Raw genomic sequence first — 12,401 nt, forward strand, 5'->3', positions numbered from 1 at the left:
ACACAGACCCACAATCATGCAAAACAGATCTACTGCACTCCTGGAGGTGTGGGAGAGAAGTGGAGGGGAGAGATGAGCCAAAGGTCATGTGCTACAAAGTACATGTGATGGAATAAGATGCTATTTGACAAGAGTAAGACTAATAAGAAAAACATGAAAAATACCATTGTGTGGAAAAAATTGATTATCTTATAAAAACTTAAGCTTTTTTTTCTGAATAAGATACATTCAAAGATGTCAAGAAATGGGAAGTAATACATTTAATACACATCACACAGATTTAGTGCCCAATATACATCAGTCCGAGAGTGAGTATCTGGAAACGAGGTTAGCTAAAAAAAAAAAAACATTGAAACAATTAAAACATTTCAAAACTTTAAATAATTTAAATTAGAATTAAAAAACACTGGTTACATCTTTTTAAGTGCACTGCTATGTCATTAAAACACATTTCAAATAATTAACTTATGCAAATGTATTGTCAATTACAGTATCATTTCATTCAATTATAATAATGAATACAAATACTGTTGTAATTCTAATTATTATTATTTATTTTTTTTGGTCATAGAAATCATGCATTACATTTTGGCCATCTATAGTTTCAGGATGCACTGGCTAGTAGGATATAAGTCAAGTCAACTATAAAGCATGAATGAATGTTAAATCAGCAAGCTGTTAATTTAAACTTTCAGTTGCTTCCATTAATATGGAAGGCCTGTTTAACCCTTCAAGAGAAATGCTCTCCATAAAGCTCTCAAAACTGGATCACTCAATTTAGGTTTAACATTGATAAGCATTTGCTTGAGTGTTCTGGGTCAAATTCATGAAAATCTTCTTAAGATATCTACTAAGAAAAATGTTCCTTAGTGCAATTCTTGAAAAATCATATATATATGTTCAAATACTCAAAAGTGGTCATTTTGTGCTGCCTGCAGATAAGAACACAAAAATCATAAGCGCATACTTTTTTCATTCTAACTGACTTGACGTGGTTTAGAACTCTGTCACATTTTTTTATTGTCATGGTTTTAAATAGTTATTTTTTAAAGAGCTTGCTTCAAGATGGGCTGTCTGATCGGTATGTCTTTAGAGTGAATGCATCCTCATATATGCATTCTCATATTTGCTGAACACTGGCAAAAAAATGTCGTAATTGTAAAAAACTAAAAACAAGGTCTCTATTTTCCTTGTTTTCGCAAGTACAATTATCATTTAATGTATCAATCATTTGAGTCACTTCTGAGTACTCATGCACTTCACTAGTATTATGTGTAATACTTACTATTTTAAACAACATCCCAAAATAACATCTTACCATGGGGGACTTAAGACAAAGTTAGAGGACTTTAAGGACTGCTGATTGTAAACCTACTTAATAAACTAATAGCACACTTCTACTCAAAATGACTTGGTACTCAAAATGACTCGATCATTCATGTCCAAAGCACAAGAGGTGTAAGACAAGATTTGGACAATTTTATGGAGAGCAATTTATGGAGAGCAAATCTGGGCAAACTTTATAAGAATGAAATGGATGAGTTTTGTTAATGCTACTGATGACCATTAATGAAGGTTAAAAAATGCTCTAGAGACTAAACACTAAATAATTTCTACAGAATACTGTGCCATGTCAGACGCTTTTGTCCTTCTGAAGTAAACACAACACCTCATTATTTGAAAGAATGGTTCAAATAATGCTAGATGGCTCATTTTAGGGGATAAAGGACTTGGGGAGTCTCCTGCATCTGCAAATCATTTCATGGTTTTGGTGACACTGGTCACCACAGTTCTCTGTGATCTCTTCAGAGAAAACTGATCAGAAAAGAAAAGACAAATGTCTTTCTTTCCTCTCAATCAGTCAGTGAATGCTGGAGTTACAGTAGATCTGTGACGGAGCACTCAAGGGCAAAGAAACTTTACAGCCATTGCATATAACAGGACAAGCTGTAAAAGAAAACTTCTCTGAAAACAGAAGAATTGCATTACAGTTACATAATGTGGAATCCATCTCTTGTTTTATAAGAATCGTAAAGGAGTTGGCTGCCCCAAAACCTTTGCAATGACTGAAGAGTTCTCTTTTAAGTTCCCTTGAGTGCGAAATGAAATGCAGGTAAACTACACACCAATGAAAGGATATCTTCACAATGTAAGAGCTGAAAAAAGGAGGAAGACAGGAGGAGATGGGACAGAAGGAAAGAGGGAGTGATAATAAATATATAGAGACAAGATTATTTACCACGTTCTAGCTTGATGTCTGAAAAACAAGGAGGAAAGAAGGAGAGGAGAGGCATATACGGGGAGATTGGGAATGGAGTGATGGTGGTAGGGAGAAAGAGAGAGAGGCAGTGAGTTGGACATTTTAGGATTGTAGGCTTCCGGCATGGGAAATATAACAGACTAATACAAACAGATACACTAGGATGGTTCTGTAAGAAACAAAGATAATGCACATTAAACACTCTAACACAAACAGTCTAAGTCTTACACATACAGAGTGGAAATGTCACCTGTGGACCAAAAAAATCACATCATAAAGTACAAAACTGCAATAAATAATGTCCTTAATCAATACTTTTGTTCAGTTTTTGCACTTACATATATATATATATATATATATATATATATATATATATACATACATACAATATATATATATATATATATACACACACACACACACACACACAAATATTTAAAGAGGCAAAGCTGAAATATTAATACTTGTTTTAAATAAATACATATTGAATTAAGTTTATTTTTCTCAAATTCTTTTTTTAAGTATGCACCTTTTGTTAGATTTATGCTTCAAACATGTAAAATGCCAATGGGCTAAGAAAATAAACATTAAAAATATATATTTTCTGAAAACAAGTCGAATTATCCAATACAATTTGTCTTCTCAAGATAGATATTTATACAAGAAATAAGACAAAAATACTGATTAAGAAATATAAGAATGAAAAAAAGAACATCACAGATCATCATACAGTAGTATCATAAATCAGCATATATATATATATATATATATGTGTGTGTGTGTGTGTGTGTGTGTGTGTAAGTATATACTCCTGTTCTCATTTAAATCATGTTGTGAATGTTTTGAATTTTTCATGCTGAAAATTCAGATATAGTGTGAATAGGTCCTAAACTCATAACTAAAAAGGCGAGAGATCGGAGGATGCAAATCTATGAGATGTTCTCAGTGATGTTAGACTCACTTGAGCCCTCCTCTGACACCATCCCAAGACCCTCGGCCTTATTCTGTCTCTCAAACGCATTCAGATCCAGAACACTGTCAACAAACAAAAAGCCATATTATATACATCTACAGTCTGCTGAATACCAATAGTCAGCACTGCAGAAGACACTTTTTTGTTGCACATATTGCTATAGTTCAATAATTATCAAAGAAATAATACTTATCATTTTAAAGTTAACAATAAAATAAAAGAAAGTGACACCTATGTACCTGCAGGTTTGCATGAGAGCCTGTAGGCTGAGGAAGAAGCCCACATCTTTCTTGTCTTTCAGGTAGTCCAACATCCTCTGTCACAAGACATCAAGACAGTTTTGTCAATGTTGCATTGAGTTAATCTGTTAAGCTTAGCATGGTAACTTCATTTAAGAAATTACACAGGTATATTACTTGGACTAATAGATAGAGTACTATCAGCTGACCTGCTGAACATCACTGTTGCCACCATTGAGGATGGAGATACCAAGTTTGAGAGTAGAGGACACCATGGCTCCCGTCTCACCTAAAACACATTACAAGAGAGCAAAGCTAGTGTGATTGTAAGTCAAACTGGTAAGGGAATTTAAAGTATAAAGATCTACACTACAGTTCTAAAGTTTGGGGCCAATGAGATTTTTTGTTTTTGTAAAAAGTCCCCTATGCTTACCAAGGCTGCATTTATTTGATCGAAACTACAGTAAAACCACTAATATTCATAGATATTATTAAAATTTTAAATGTGTTTCATTTGAATATATTTTAAAATGTAATTTATTCCTATAAAGGCAAAAGCTGAATCCATTACTCCAGTCTTTATTGTCACATGAACATTCAGAAACCATCCTAATGTGCTGATTTGGTAAGTCGGAAATGTTTCTTGTGATTGTGTTGTTTAAAACAGTTGTGCTGCTCCATATATTTGTGGAATCATATTTTTTATTTATTTTTTGTCAGGATTCTTTGATGAATAGAAAATTCTAAATAACTTTTTAAGGAGTCCTATTATGCTTTTACAACGTCTTGATTTTGTTTTGGGGGTGTACTAGAACAGGCTCTAATACTAGGTTGTTCGAAAAACTCATTTTTTTCACATATTTTACATTATTACAACACCTCTCTCCCAGTCTGGCATGAACGGCTTGAATAGTTTCTGTATCAAATGAAGCCCTGCCTTCTGAAATACGTAATGTGGTGTGATTGGTTAGCTGGGCCAGTGTGTGTTGTGATTGGCTCCACTCGGCACCTGGTCGGGAAATGTCATGCCCCTTGCCATAGCCACCTGCTGCGAGCTTCAGTGTAAATATTGTGTCAAAATCAAATCAATTTAAGCGCGATTTAAACCCAGATGATTGTAACCACTCTAAGTTCGTCTGCCTTGGGAAAGCTAGCGTGTCTCTGACATAGTGATAACACTCGTTGCCTTCTCTAGTGCACCTCAACCAGGTCTTGTCCCATTCATTGGTATTTGTGATATCACAAATCCCAGAAAACATGTGCTACGAGCTAGGAGCACACCCTGTGCCTGATAAGCCAGGGTGATGGCGTCCACTATCCAGTGGGCCAACCTCTGCTTAGAGATGACATTCCCCTTCTGCTGGCCTCCATAACAGATAAAAGAGCTGATCTGAGGTCCTGAAGCTTTGTGTCTGGTCTATGTACCATCTCAAGGCTCAGACGGGACACAGCAAAGCTAAAGCTGGGTCTGCCTCCTCCGGTGGGGCAGCGCTTGCAGGTGTTCCTGTAGCTCAGTAGTAGAGCATTGCGTTAGCAGCGCAAAAGGTTGTGGGTTCGATTCCCAGGGAACACATGCTAGGTAAAAAATGTTAGCCTGAATGCACTGTAAGTCGCTTTGGATAAAAGCGTCTGCTAAATACATAAATGTAAATGTAAATGTAGAACGTCCAATGTCAGGCCCTCATTCAATGAATTCGTGAGAATTGGTAGAGGGCTAGGTTCCATATGTAGAGACCTAAGTGGATCCCATATGTGTAAAGTTCACGGTATAGCCTCAGAGCCTGTGTTTCCCCAACAGGCTTTCTGCCTCTTGCAAGAAGGTAACAATCACCTCTAATCTTCCATATGCACCTAAACGGTTGTTCATATGTATAAATGCTTCCAAACCCTCTTTCGGGAAAGATAGTGCTTCTGCAACATTCCAGTTCCAAGTGGAATGGGTATGTTTTCTCAGTGTTATCTAATCTCACTAAGTGGGTAGTGTTATGACAACAGTGACTGGCCTTCTTGTTAAGAACCCCAGCTTACACCAAAAAGGGGCACATGAGACTCGCGCAGGACACTGGAAGGGGCAGCATCCATGGCGCTTTGGTAGGGATCCCAATTCGTCAGTCACCGACGTGACCGACTGAAAGGGAACGTCTCGGTTAAGTTTGTAACCCTCGTTCCCTGAAGGAGGGAATGGAGACGTCATGTACTGTTGCCACAGCTGCTGTACAACCACTGAGCGGCCGGGTTACCAGCTCGGCTCCTCAGCAAAACCTGAGTATGCTTTGCACCTGCAGCCTAGTTATACTTGTGCTGCGATCAGCGGCAGCTGGATGCAAACATTGCATGTTATTTTGTCATAGTCCAAATACATGTGTTGTAAGTGATTGTGTGTGTACCTTTGCAAGCACTGATCATCTGCAGAACCATTTCAGCCGCTCCGCGGTCATGTAGACGGGACTGCTGGTACAGAAGCCTCTGCTTTTCCATCTCCTTCTCCTATTAGATGAACACAAACAGTCCAGTCATAATGATGCCTGGCTTTAAATACCCCTGCCCCACGACCATCCAACACACACACACACACACACTCATACACTAAGCATTACACTATTTTAATACCAAATTAGATGTAATATATGACAAGATGATGATTAAAATTTCATCTAGGAAAGTTCAAAAAAGTTATATTTTGTAAAGTTTAAAAAAGCTATTTTTGAGTTTCTATTTTTGGTTTTTCCCTGAATACCTGAGAAAATGTCTTGTATTAAAATTATTAATGAGAACGTGGTGAACTGACTATTTTAATACCAGTTTACACTTCTTAATTAGCACTTATGCTTGTTTTCTTCATCCATCCACATACACACAGCTTACACACTCTTTCTCATCCAAACCACAAGTGCTATTAGTCATGTGTCCGTTATTTGAGCCGTTCACGTTTGCTGACTGACACAAACGTTAGACTACAGCAAGCAGACCTGCTCTCCCTGAACAGTGAGGCAAATTTGTATGATACTACTGGCTCTTCCCTCTGTTTAAACTACATTATACAGCTGGGTGCTGTACTTTCTTACAAACCCTCACACCACAACTGCTAAATCAGCTTATGCCAGCAAAGTATGAAATAAAAAAGGTATTTTTCAATTTATAAATAAAAGTAAAGTTGTGCTGCTCAATGTTTTGCGGAAACTTTTTTTTAATATTTTTTTTTTATGATGAATAAAATGTTCAAAAGAACAGCATTTGATTGAAATACTGTACAAATCTTCTTAACACTCTAAATGTTCAATCAGTTTAACATGAATAAAATAGGTGAATAAAAGTATTATGTTTATTTATTTTTTAATTTACCAATTTTTGTACGGTAGTGTATAAAAGATCTATTTTTATGTTAAAACTGCACTAGTGAAACCAAAACTAAAAGCATTTGAGTATACTACAGTATTGGCTACTTTTTAGAAGTTATTGTATCATGAATTCTTGTCTGAGACTGTTATTAATTTTCAATGTTTTAGAGACTACTTAGCATATTACACTGTATATGTAGCATATTGTTACGGCATATTCACAACAATAATATATCTCACAATAAACGGATGAAAATGTTCTCTGTAGAGTTGAACATTTATCGAAGTGACCCATTTGAAATTTGGTGGTGATGATACCCTGTTGACAAAAAGGATTATACAAGTACATACAATGCATCAAGCTGAACCCACCCCTAAAAGCACCCAAGCGTCCCAATCCCAGCATGAAGCCCCACCCACTCCCACCCCGCCCTGAGAGCCAGGCCATGTCCTACAATTTGTGTGATTTAATACTGTATTGATAGTCTTTGTAATTAATTGTGTGTTTTTTACCTGTTGTTTAAGATGGAAATATGTCAAGTGTGTTTTTTCTGTAATGTGATGCTCTGAATGTGTTTGTGTGTGTCTGTGCAGGCTTTTACTGTAGTCTTTGGTGAGTACAGAGAAAAAGATTTGTTCCAATTCAAAACAAAAGACATGGAGACACTTTTGGAGACACACAAGGTCATCACATACAGGCCTGATCTAAATCCAGAAAATTCTGTCAGCCTTCATAAAACCTTCACCACCAATACACACATATTCTATAATACTCCTATTACAATTATGCAGCGTTCATGCCATGTCGCAGTTATCATGATTACTAGATGACAGACAGATGTTAAAATACTATTAAAGCCAAAATTAATCTGTGTAATTTGAGTAAACAATAGATATTATGGGCCAGATTTAATAAACAGGGCAAATTAGTGTTAGACCGCAATTCCATAAAAGCGCTGATGGGAAGGTAAAATTCTGCAGGTGATTTACTGACAATGCGCACATTAAAGAACACAGACAGATCATTTCCATAATGACCAGCACAATCTACCAAGAGCAGCGCAAATTACCGCCAGCTTTAAGACATGTTTTTTTGGGCGTTAAATAATGGTAAAGCTCAAATATTAGTAAATCGCGTTGTGTGATTCATTTTAATTTTTATTTTGCATCTGAAAGGGAAACTCGTAGAAATGCATATCCAATAAGGTCAGGCGCAAAAATAACTGGTCACGCCTTTTCAGCTCTAATTCTTCACTGCGCACTTTTAGTAAATCCTGACCATAATATTTTAACACCAAAAGATGGTTTGCGCTGGCGCAAGCTGTTAGTAAATCTGGCCCTAAGTCTTATGTTTATTTTCAAATTATTCTTGCATTATTTGGATATTAACAATAGTCAATAATAATAATTATTAAACATACTGTAAATTTTCTAAAAACTAAATTTTATTGTTGAAGCCATTTATGGTTGAGCATGAAGGGAAAGTGTAACTATTTTTTGAGGCGGTGATTTTAGATAAATTCATACAATGAGGATCATACAAAAACCTTATGATTTTTAGAAAAAAAGCATGTATGTCTCATACGACAGTTAGCAGAATCTAGAGATTACGGTTTATAACGTTTAAAATATGGTTATTTTTCTTACAAAAATGCATCAGTTCACTTCTCTTCAATACACTTTATTTACCCCCATGTGGAGTACTTTTTATGATGGATGGTTACACTTTATTGGACTTCTATTTGACTACTGAATATCAACACCCATTCACTGTCATTATAAAGCTTGGAAGAGCCTGGACATTTTTTTATATAACTTCGATTGGATTCATCTGAATGAAGAAAGTCATATACACTTAAGATGGATTGAGGGGAAATAAATGAAGCTGTAAATTTCATTTTTGGGTGAGCTCACAAGGTTATGGAATGGAGCAAGTGAAGCTCCCACATCCTGAATCTTTTTGGCCAGGTAAGAAGGTGAAGATATATTTTCTGAATTTAAATCGTATCAGCAAGGACAAAAAAGTCAACAAGCCCTCAGGGTTAGTAGGTCAGTAAAACTGAGATGCAAAAGATGCAGACAGAATGGAAAACTACAGGCGACTGCCTACAAACACAGAGAAGAAAGGGTTCTGGAGAGGTGGGACTGGTAATGTATTAGGAGACCAGTTAAGGTGTTTGGTGAGTGTGTGTATGAGTGCGTACTTAAATCTCACACACAAACACACACTGCAGAAATCATCAACAGCGCTTATACTACACTACTCTAAACAGCCTGAGAGAACAACAACGCTGTTTTGAGGGCTGAGGCAGCTTATTTTGCTAATATTTTTGCATTATTGGCCTCCCAGCTGGGAGAAAGTGCTAGAAAAACTATTCACACCTCTATTAGCTTCCTGTTTATTGTTGCCGGTCTACAAATGAAGCCAAATTGGTCAAAACTGTGATGTGTTCAGCATGTCTTGTTCTGTTTTTTTGTTTTTTTTTCATCTGTTTTGTGTGCAGCCATCTCTCTGCACTCGCTCAAGTCATGCAATAACACAAAGATAAACTGTTAAAGAGGCAAAGACTCAGAATCCAGCAAAGGAGTGCACAGATCAGTCCACAACAAGTATAAAGAGAAAAGAGAAAAAGAGACAGAGGAGAGTTGAAAGGATGAGAGGCACAGTGAGAGGCATCGAGTGTGCGGGGTGCAGTGGTTCTGGACGTGTTCACTCAGTGCGTGGAAGGAGCTGTAGCTGTAGCTGCTGGCTCCGCTGACTCCCATGGCCCCAGCCCCAGGCCCCCCCATACCATCTCTGTCTGTCGCACCTCAAAGGATGGCTCCTCGCCCCCCTCCTCTCCCCCTTCGTCCTCCTCACCAATGTGGCAGCTCTGAACAGAGAGATACGTAAGGTTAGCTCGCATTACATCTTTAAACAAAGACATAAAAGTCTTAAAGTTAGATTCATGACTTACTTTTGCCATTATATCAGCGTATGACATATATAGATGATCCACTTCAAGTTTACTGCAGTGAGGATGAAACAAATGTCAGAAATATGATCAGTTTGACTCCTACCTGACTATTTAGTTCTGACACTATCAGATGAGATCAAAAAAGTCTTTTTTTTTAAATGAATTGAGCTGGATTATTATGTCAAAATTAATTAACTTTGCAACATTAGCCCCTTTCACACATGCAGTCTTTACAGTAAATTACCATTAAGAGATCAAGTGTGAACAGGACCTTTTAAAAAATACAGAACGAATGCCAGAACTAATTTAACAATATGAGAAGTTAAATTGTGTGTGAACACAGAACAAGATTGCCGGTATGAGCATGTAAGAATTCAGAACGCACTGACATAAGACATCTACTCTGGGCCAATCATAACATTCTGATGCAGATGACACATTTACTCTGCGCAGTGTAGTTCGGTTTGAAGTCATCCAATACGATGCCAAATGCAGCTGCATGAATGTGAACATTTGATGCAAAAATGAAAACATCAACAAAAACACTGACTGTGTATACCCCTCCATGTTTACGAACACAACACCAGGGGGCGCAGCTACTTAGAGGTCATTTCCAGTAATGATGTCACAGAATTTACAGGTATTTTGAAAATTGATGTGTGAATGGCGCTTTACTGGTAAAATGACAAAACGTCCTTGCCTGTGTGAACAGTGCATTTTTGTATTCACTGGTAAAGTCGTTTCGATAATTTTACGGCAATTTACTTGTATTGCGGTGTGAAAGGGGCTATTGACCGTCATTAAACTGAGCTGAATCAATATTAAAATTTCTTGAGCTGAATATGAATACTATTGCCTTCTGTAGAGCTGCTTTACAGCTGAATTGAATTTAATATTTGATTATCTTAGCAACACTGACACTGTTAAACTAATTTAAGCTCTTAGTTCAACATTGAAATAACTTATATTGAATAATGACAATGTGGAGCTGTTATTAGCTGAACTGAATTTCCTTCATAATTGACGACCGTTGCAACACTGTTATAAAAACTAAACTGAATCAACTTTGTACTAATTTGAACTGAATATTTGCAACTGTCTTCGGTAGAGCTGCCTTGCATCTGAAATTAAAGTAATTTCATAACTGATCGATTTTGAAACTGTTTTTTTTCCTGTTTATTTCTGTGAATTATAAAAAGCGCTATATAGATAATTCTGACTTTAATTAAGAAGAAATACTGTCAAGAAATCCCTTCAAGAAATTCCGTTCACTAAACTGCAGAGCGATTTGCTTACGTTTTCTCGGTGAGAGCTGTTCGGCTGAAGTGAAGGATGAGCTGATGAAGGGGGTCTGGTTTTGATTCGGTTTCTTCCTCTTCTTCTTCTTCCTGCTCCATTGCTTTCTGCAAAAACAACACTATTAACAAACTGCTCTCAAGAGGGTTTACTCAGGGAGTGTAAATGGATTTACAGACTTACAGATAAGTCATCGATCATCTTGTCTTCAAAAGAGTAGCCCTCATTTTCAATCCAATTGCGCTTGTAACCATTAAGGAACATGTTAGATGCCCGGTGCCTAGAAAAAAAAAGGAAAAATAAGTCTGTGCATCCCACTATACTCCTGGACAGCATTAAAGTAAGGTTATATGTGTCTTACCTGGGGATGTTGTACAGCGGTGTCATTCTGAAGCAGGCCACTACTGCCCTGCGACGCTGTTTGGACAGAAGCTTGTGCCAAACCATCTTCTTGGATTTGAATGGACGCTCAGTCTGAAGGAAGACAAAAAAGAGGAAGAAATGGCTTAAGATTGAGGAAAATAAGCGTGTAACTTCATGTATACGTGGAAACAGGCCTCACCAACTCAATGTGATAGAGAACAGCCGAAACTTCCTGAACTCTCTTCACAACCTTCTCCGGTGCATCAGCGTCTTCAGCTTTACCTGAGGTCTCCTTATACAGAGACATCTGCCAGCGCATAGATGGGTCCTCAACCTACAAACAGACAGAGATGTGTACTCACAGACACTTATACTATACTTAAGACGTTCTCTTCACTTGGCTGTGTCTGTACTTACTTTTCCCTGTAAATGCAGGTTATTCTGCAGAAACTCCCTCACTTCCTCGTCTGTGTCTTTCTGTAACATTCAAATCACCAAAGAGTCAGCAAAATTGATAGTACTCATTGCACACTATCTTTCAAAGGTTTGGGTTAAGAAAGAAATAGTTTTTTTTATATTCATTTTTTACTAATCAAAAAAAAGTGATTGAAAGTGACAATAAAGACATTTATAATGATACAAAAAATGTGGTAGCACTTTATTTTACAATCCTGTTCCTTATGTACATACTATGTACTTATTATAGTAATTACAATAACTATGTAATAACTAGGTACTAACCCTGAACCTACCCCTAAACCCTACCCCTAACCCTACCCCATGTAGTTACCTTGTATTACCAGAACTTTCTTAGATAAATACACTGTAAGTACACATACTGTAAAATAAAGTGCAACCAAAAATGTATTTCAAATAAATGCTGTACTTTTAAATCAAATGACTTTCAAATAAATTAAGATTTGCACAAAATATATTAAGCAGCAAAGTTCTGAACAGTAGTATAAGAGTTTTCTT

General features: G+C 36.8%; 1 protein-coding gene across 15 annotated transcripts in view; it reads right to left on the bottom strand.

The window, feature by feature from the left end:
* Positions 1-12,401, bottom strand: part of LOC109055440 (ryanodine receptor 1-like) — a 95,281-nt gene that overhangs the window by 16,896 nt on the left and 65,984 nt on the right. For 9 of the 15 annotated variants that reach the window (XM_042743863.1, XM_042743857.1, XM_042743861.1 and 6 more), the window contains 12 exons: positions 11,844-11,903; positions 11,626-11,760; positions 11,425-11,537; positions 11,247-11,343; positions 11,064-11,170; positions 9,768-9,819; positions 9,603-9,683; positions 5,860-5,959; positions 3,682-3,761; positions 3,473-3,549; positions 3,222-3,295; positions 2,240-2,257 (listed from right to left, as the gene is read on the bottom strand). In XM_042743863.1, coding sequence (XP_042599797.1) covers positions 2,240-2,257; positions 3,222-3,295; positions 3,473-3,549; positions 3,682-3,761; positions 5,860-5,959; positions 9,603-9,683; positions 9,768-9,819; positions 11,064-11,170; positions 11,247-11,343; positions 11,425-11,537; positions 11,626-11,760; positions 11,844-11,903 — 994 coding nt within the window. The remainder of the gene's footprint in view (positions 1-2,239; positions 2,258-3,221; positions 3,296-3,472; positions 3,550-3,681; positions 3,762-5,859; positions 5,960-9,602; positions 9,684-9,767; positions 9,820-11,063; positions 11,171-11,246; positions 11,344-11,424; positions 11,538-11,625; positions 11,761-11,843; positions 11,904-12,401) is intronic. The other 6 variants (XM_042743859.1, XM_042743862.1, XM_042743864.1 and 3 more) reach the window with 3 other exon arrangements.

This window comes from Cyprinus carpio, chromosome B18 (assembly GCF_018340385.1).
Source record: "Cyprinus carpio isolate SPL01 chromosome B18, ASM1834038v1, whole genome shotgun sequence".
In the NCBI taxonomy this organism is placed as follows: domain Eukaryota; kingdom Metazoa; phylum Chordata; class Actinopteri; order Cypriniformes; family Cyprinidae; genus Cyprinus; species Cyprinus carpio.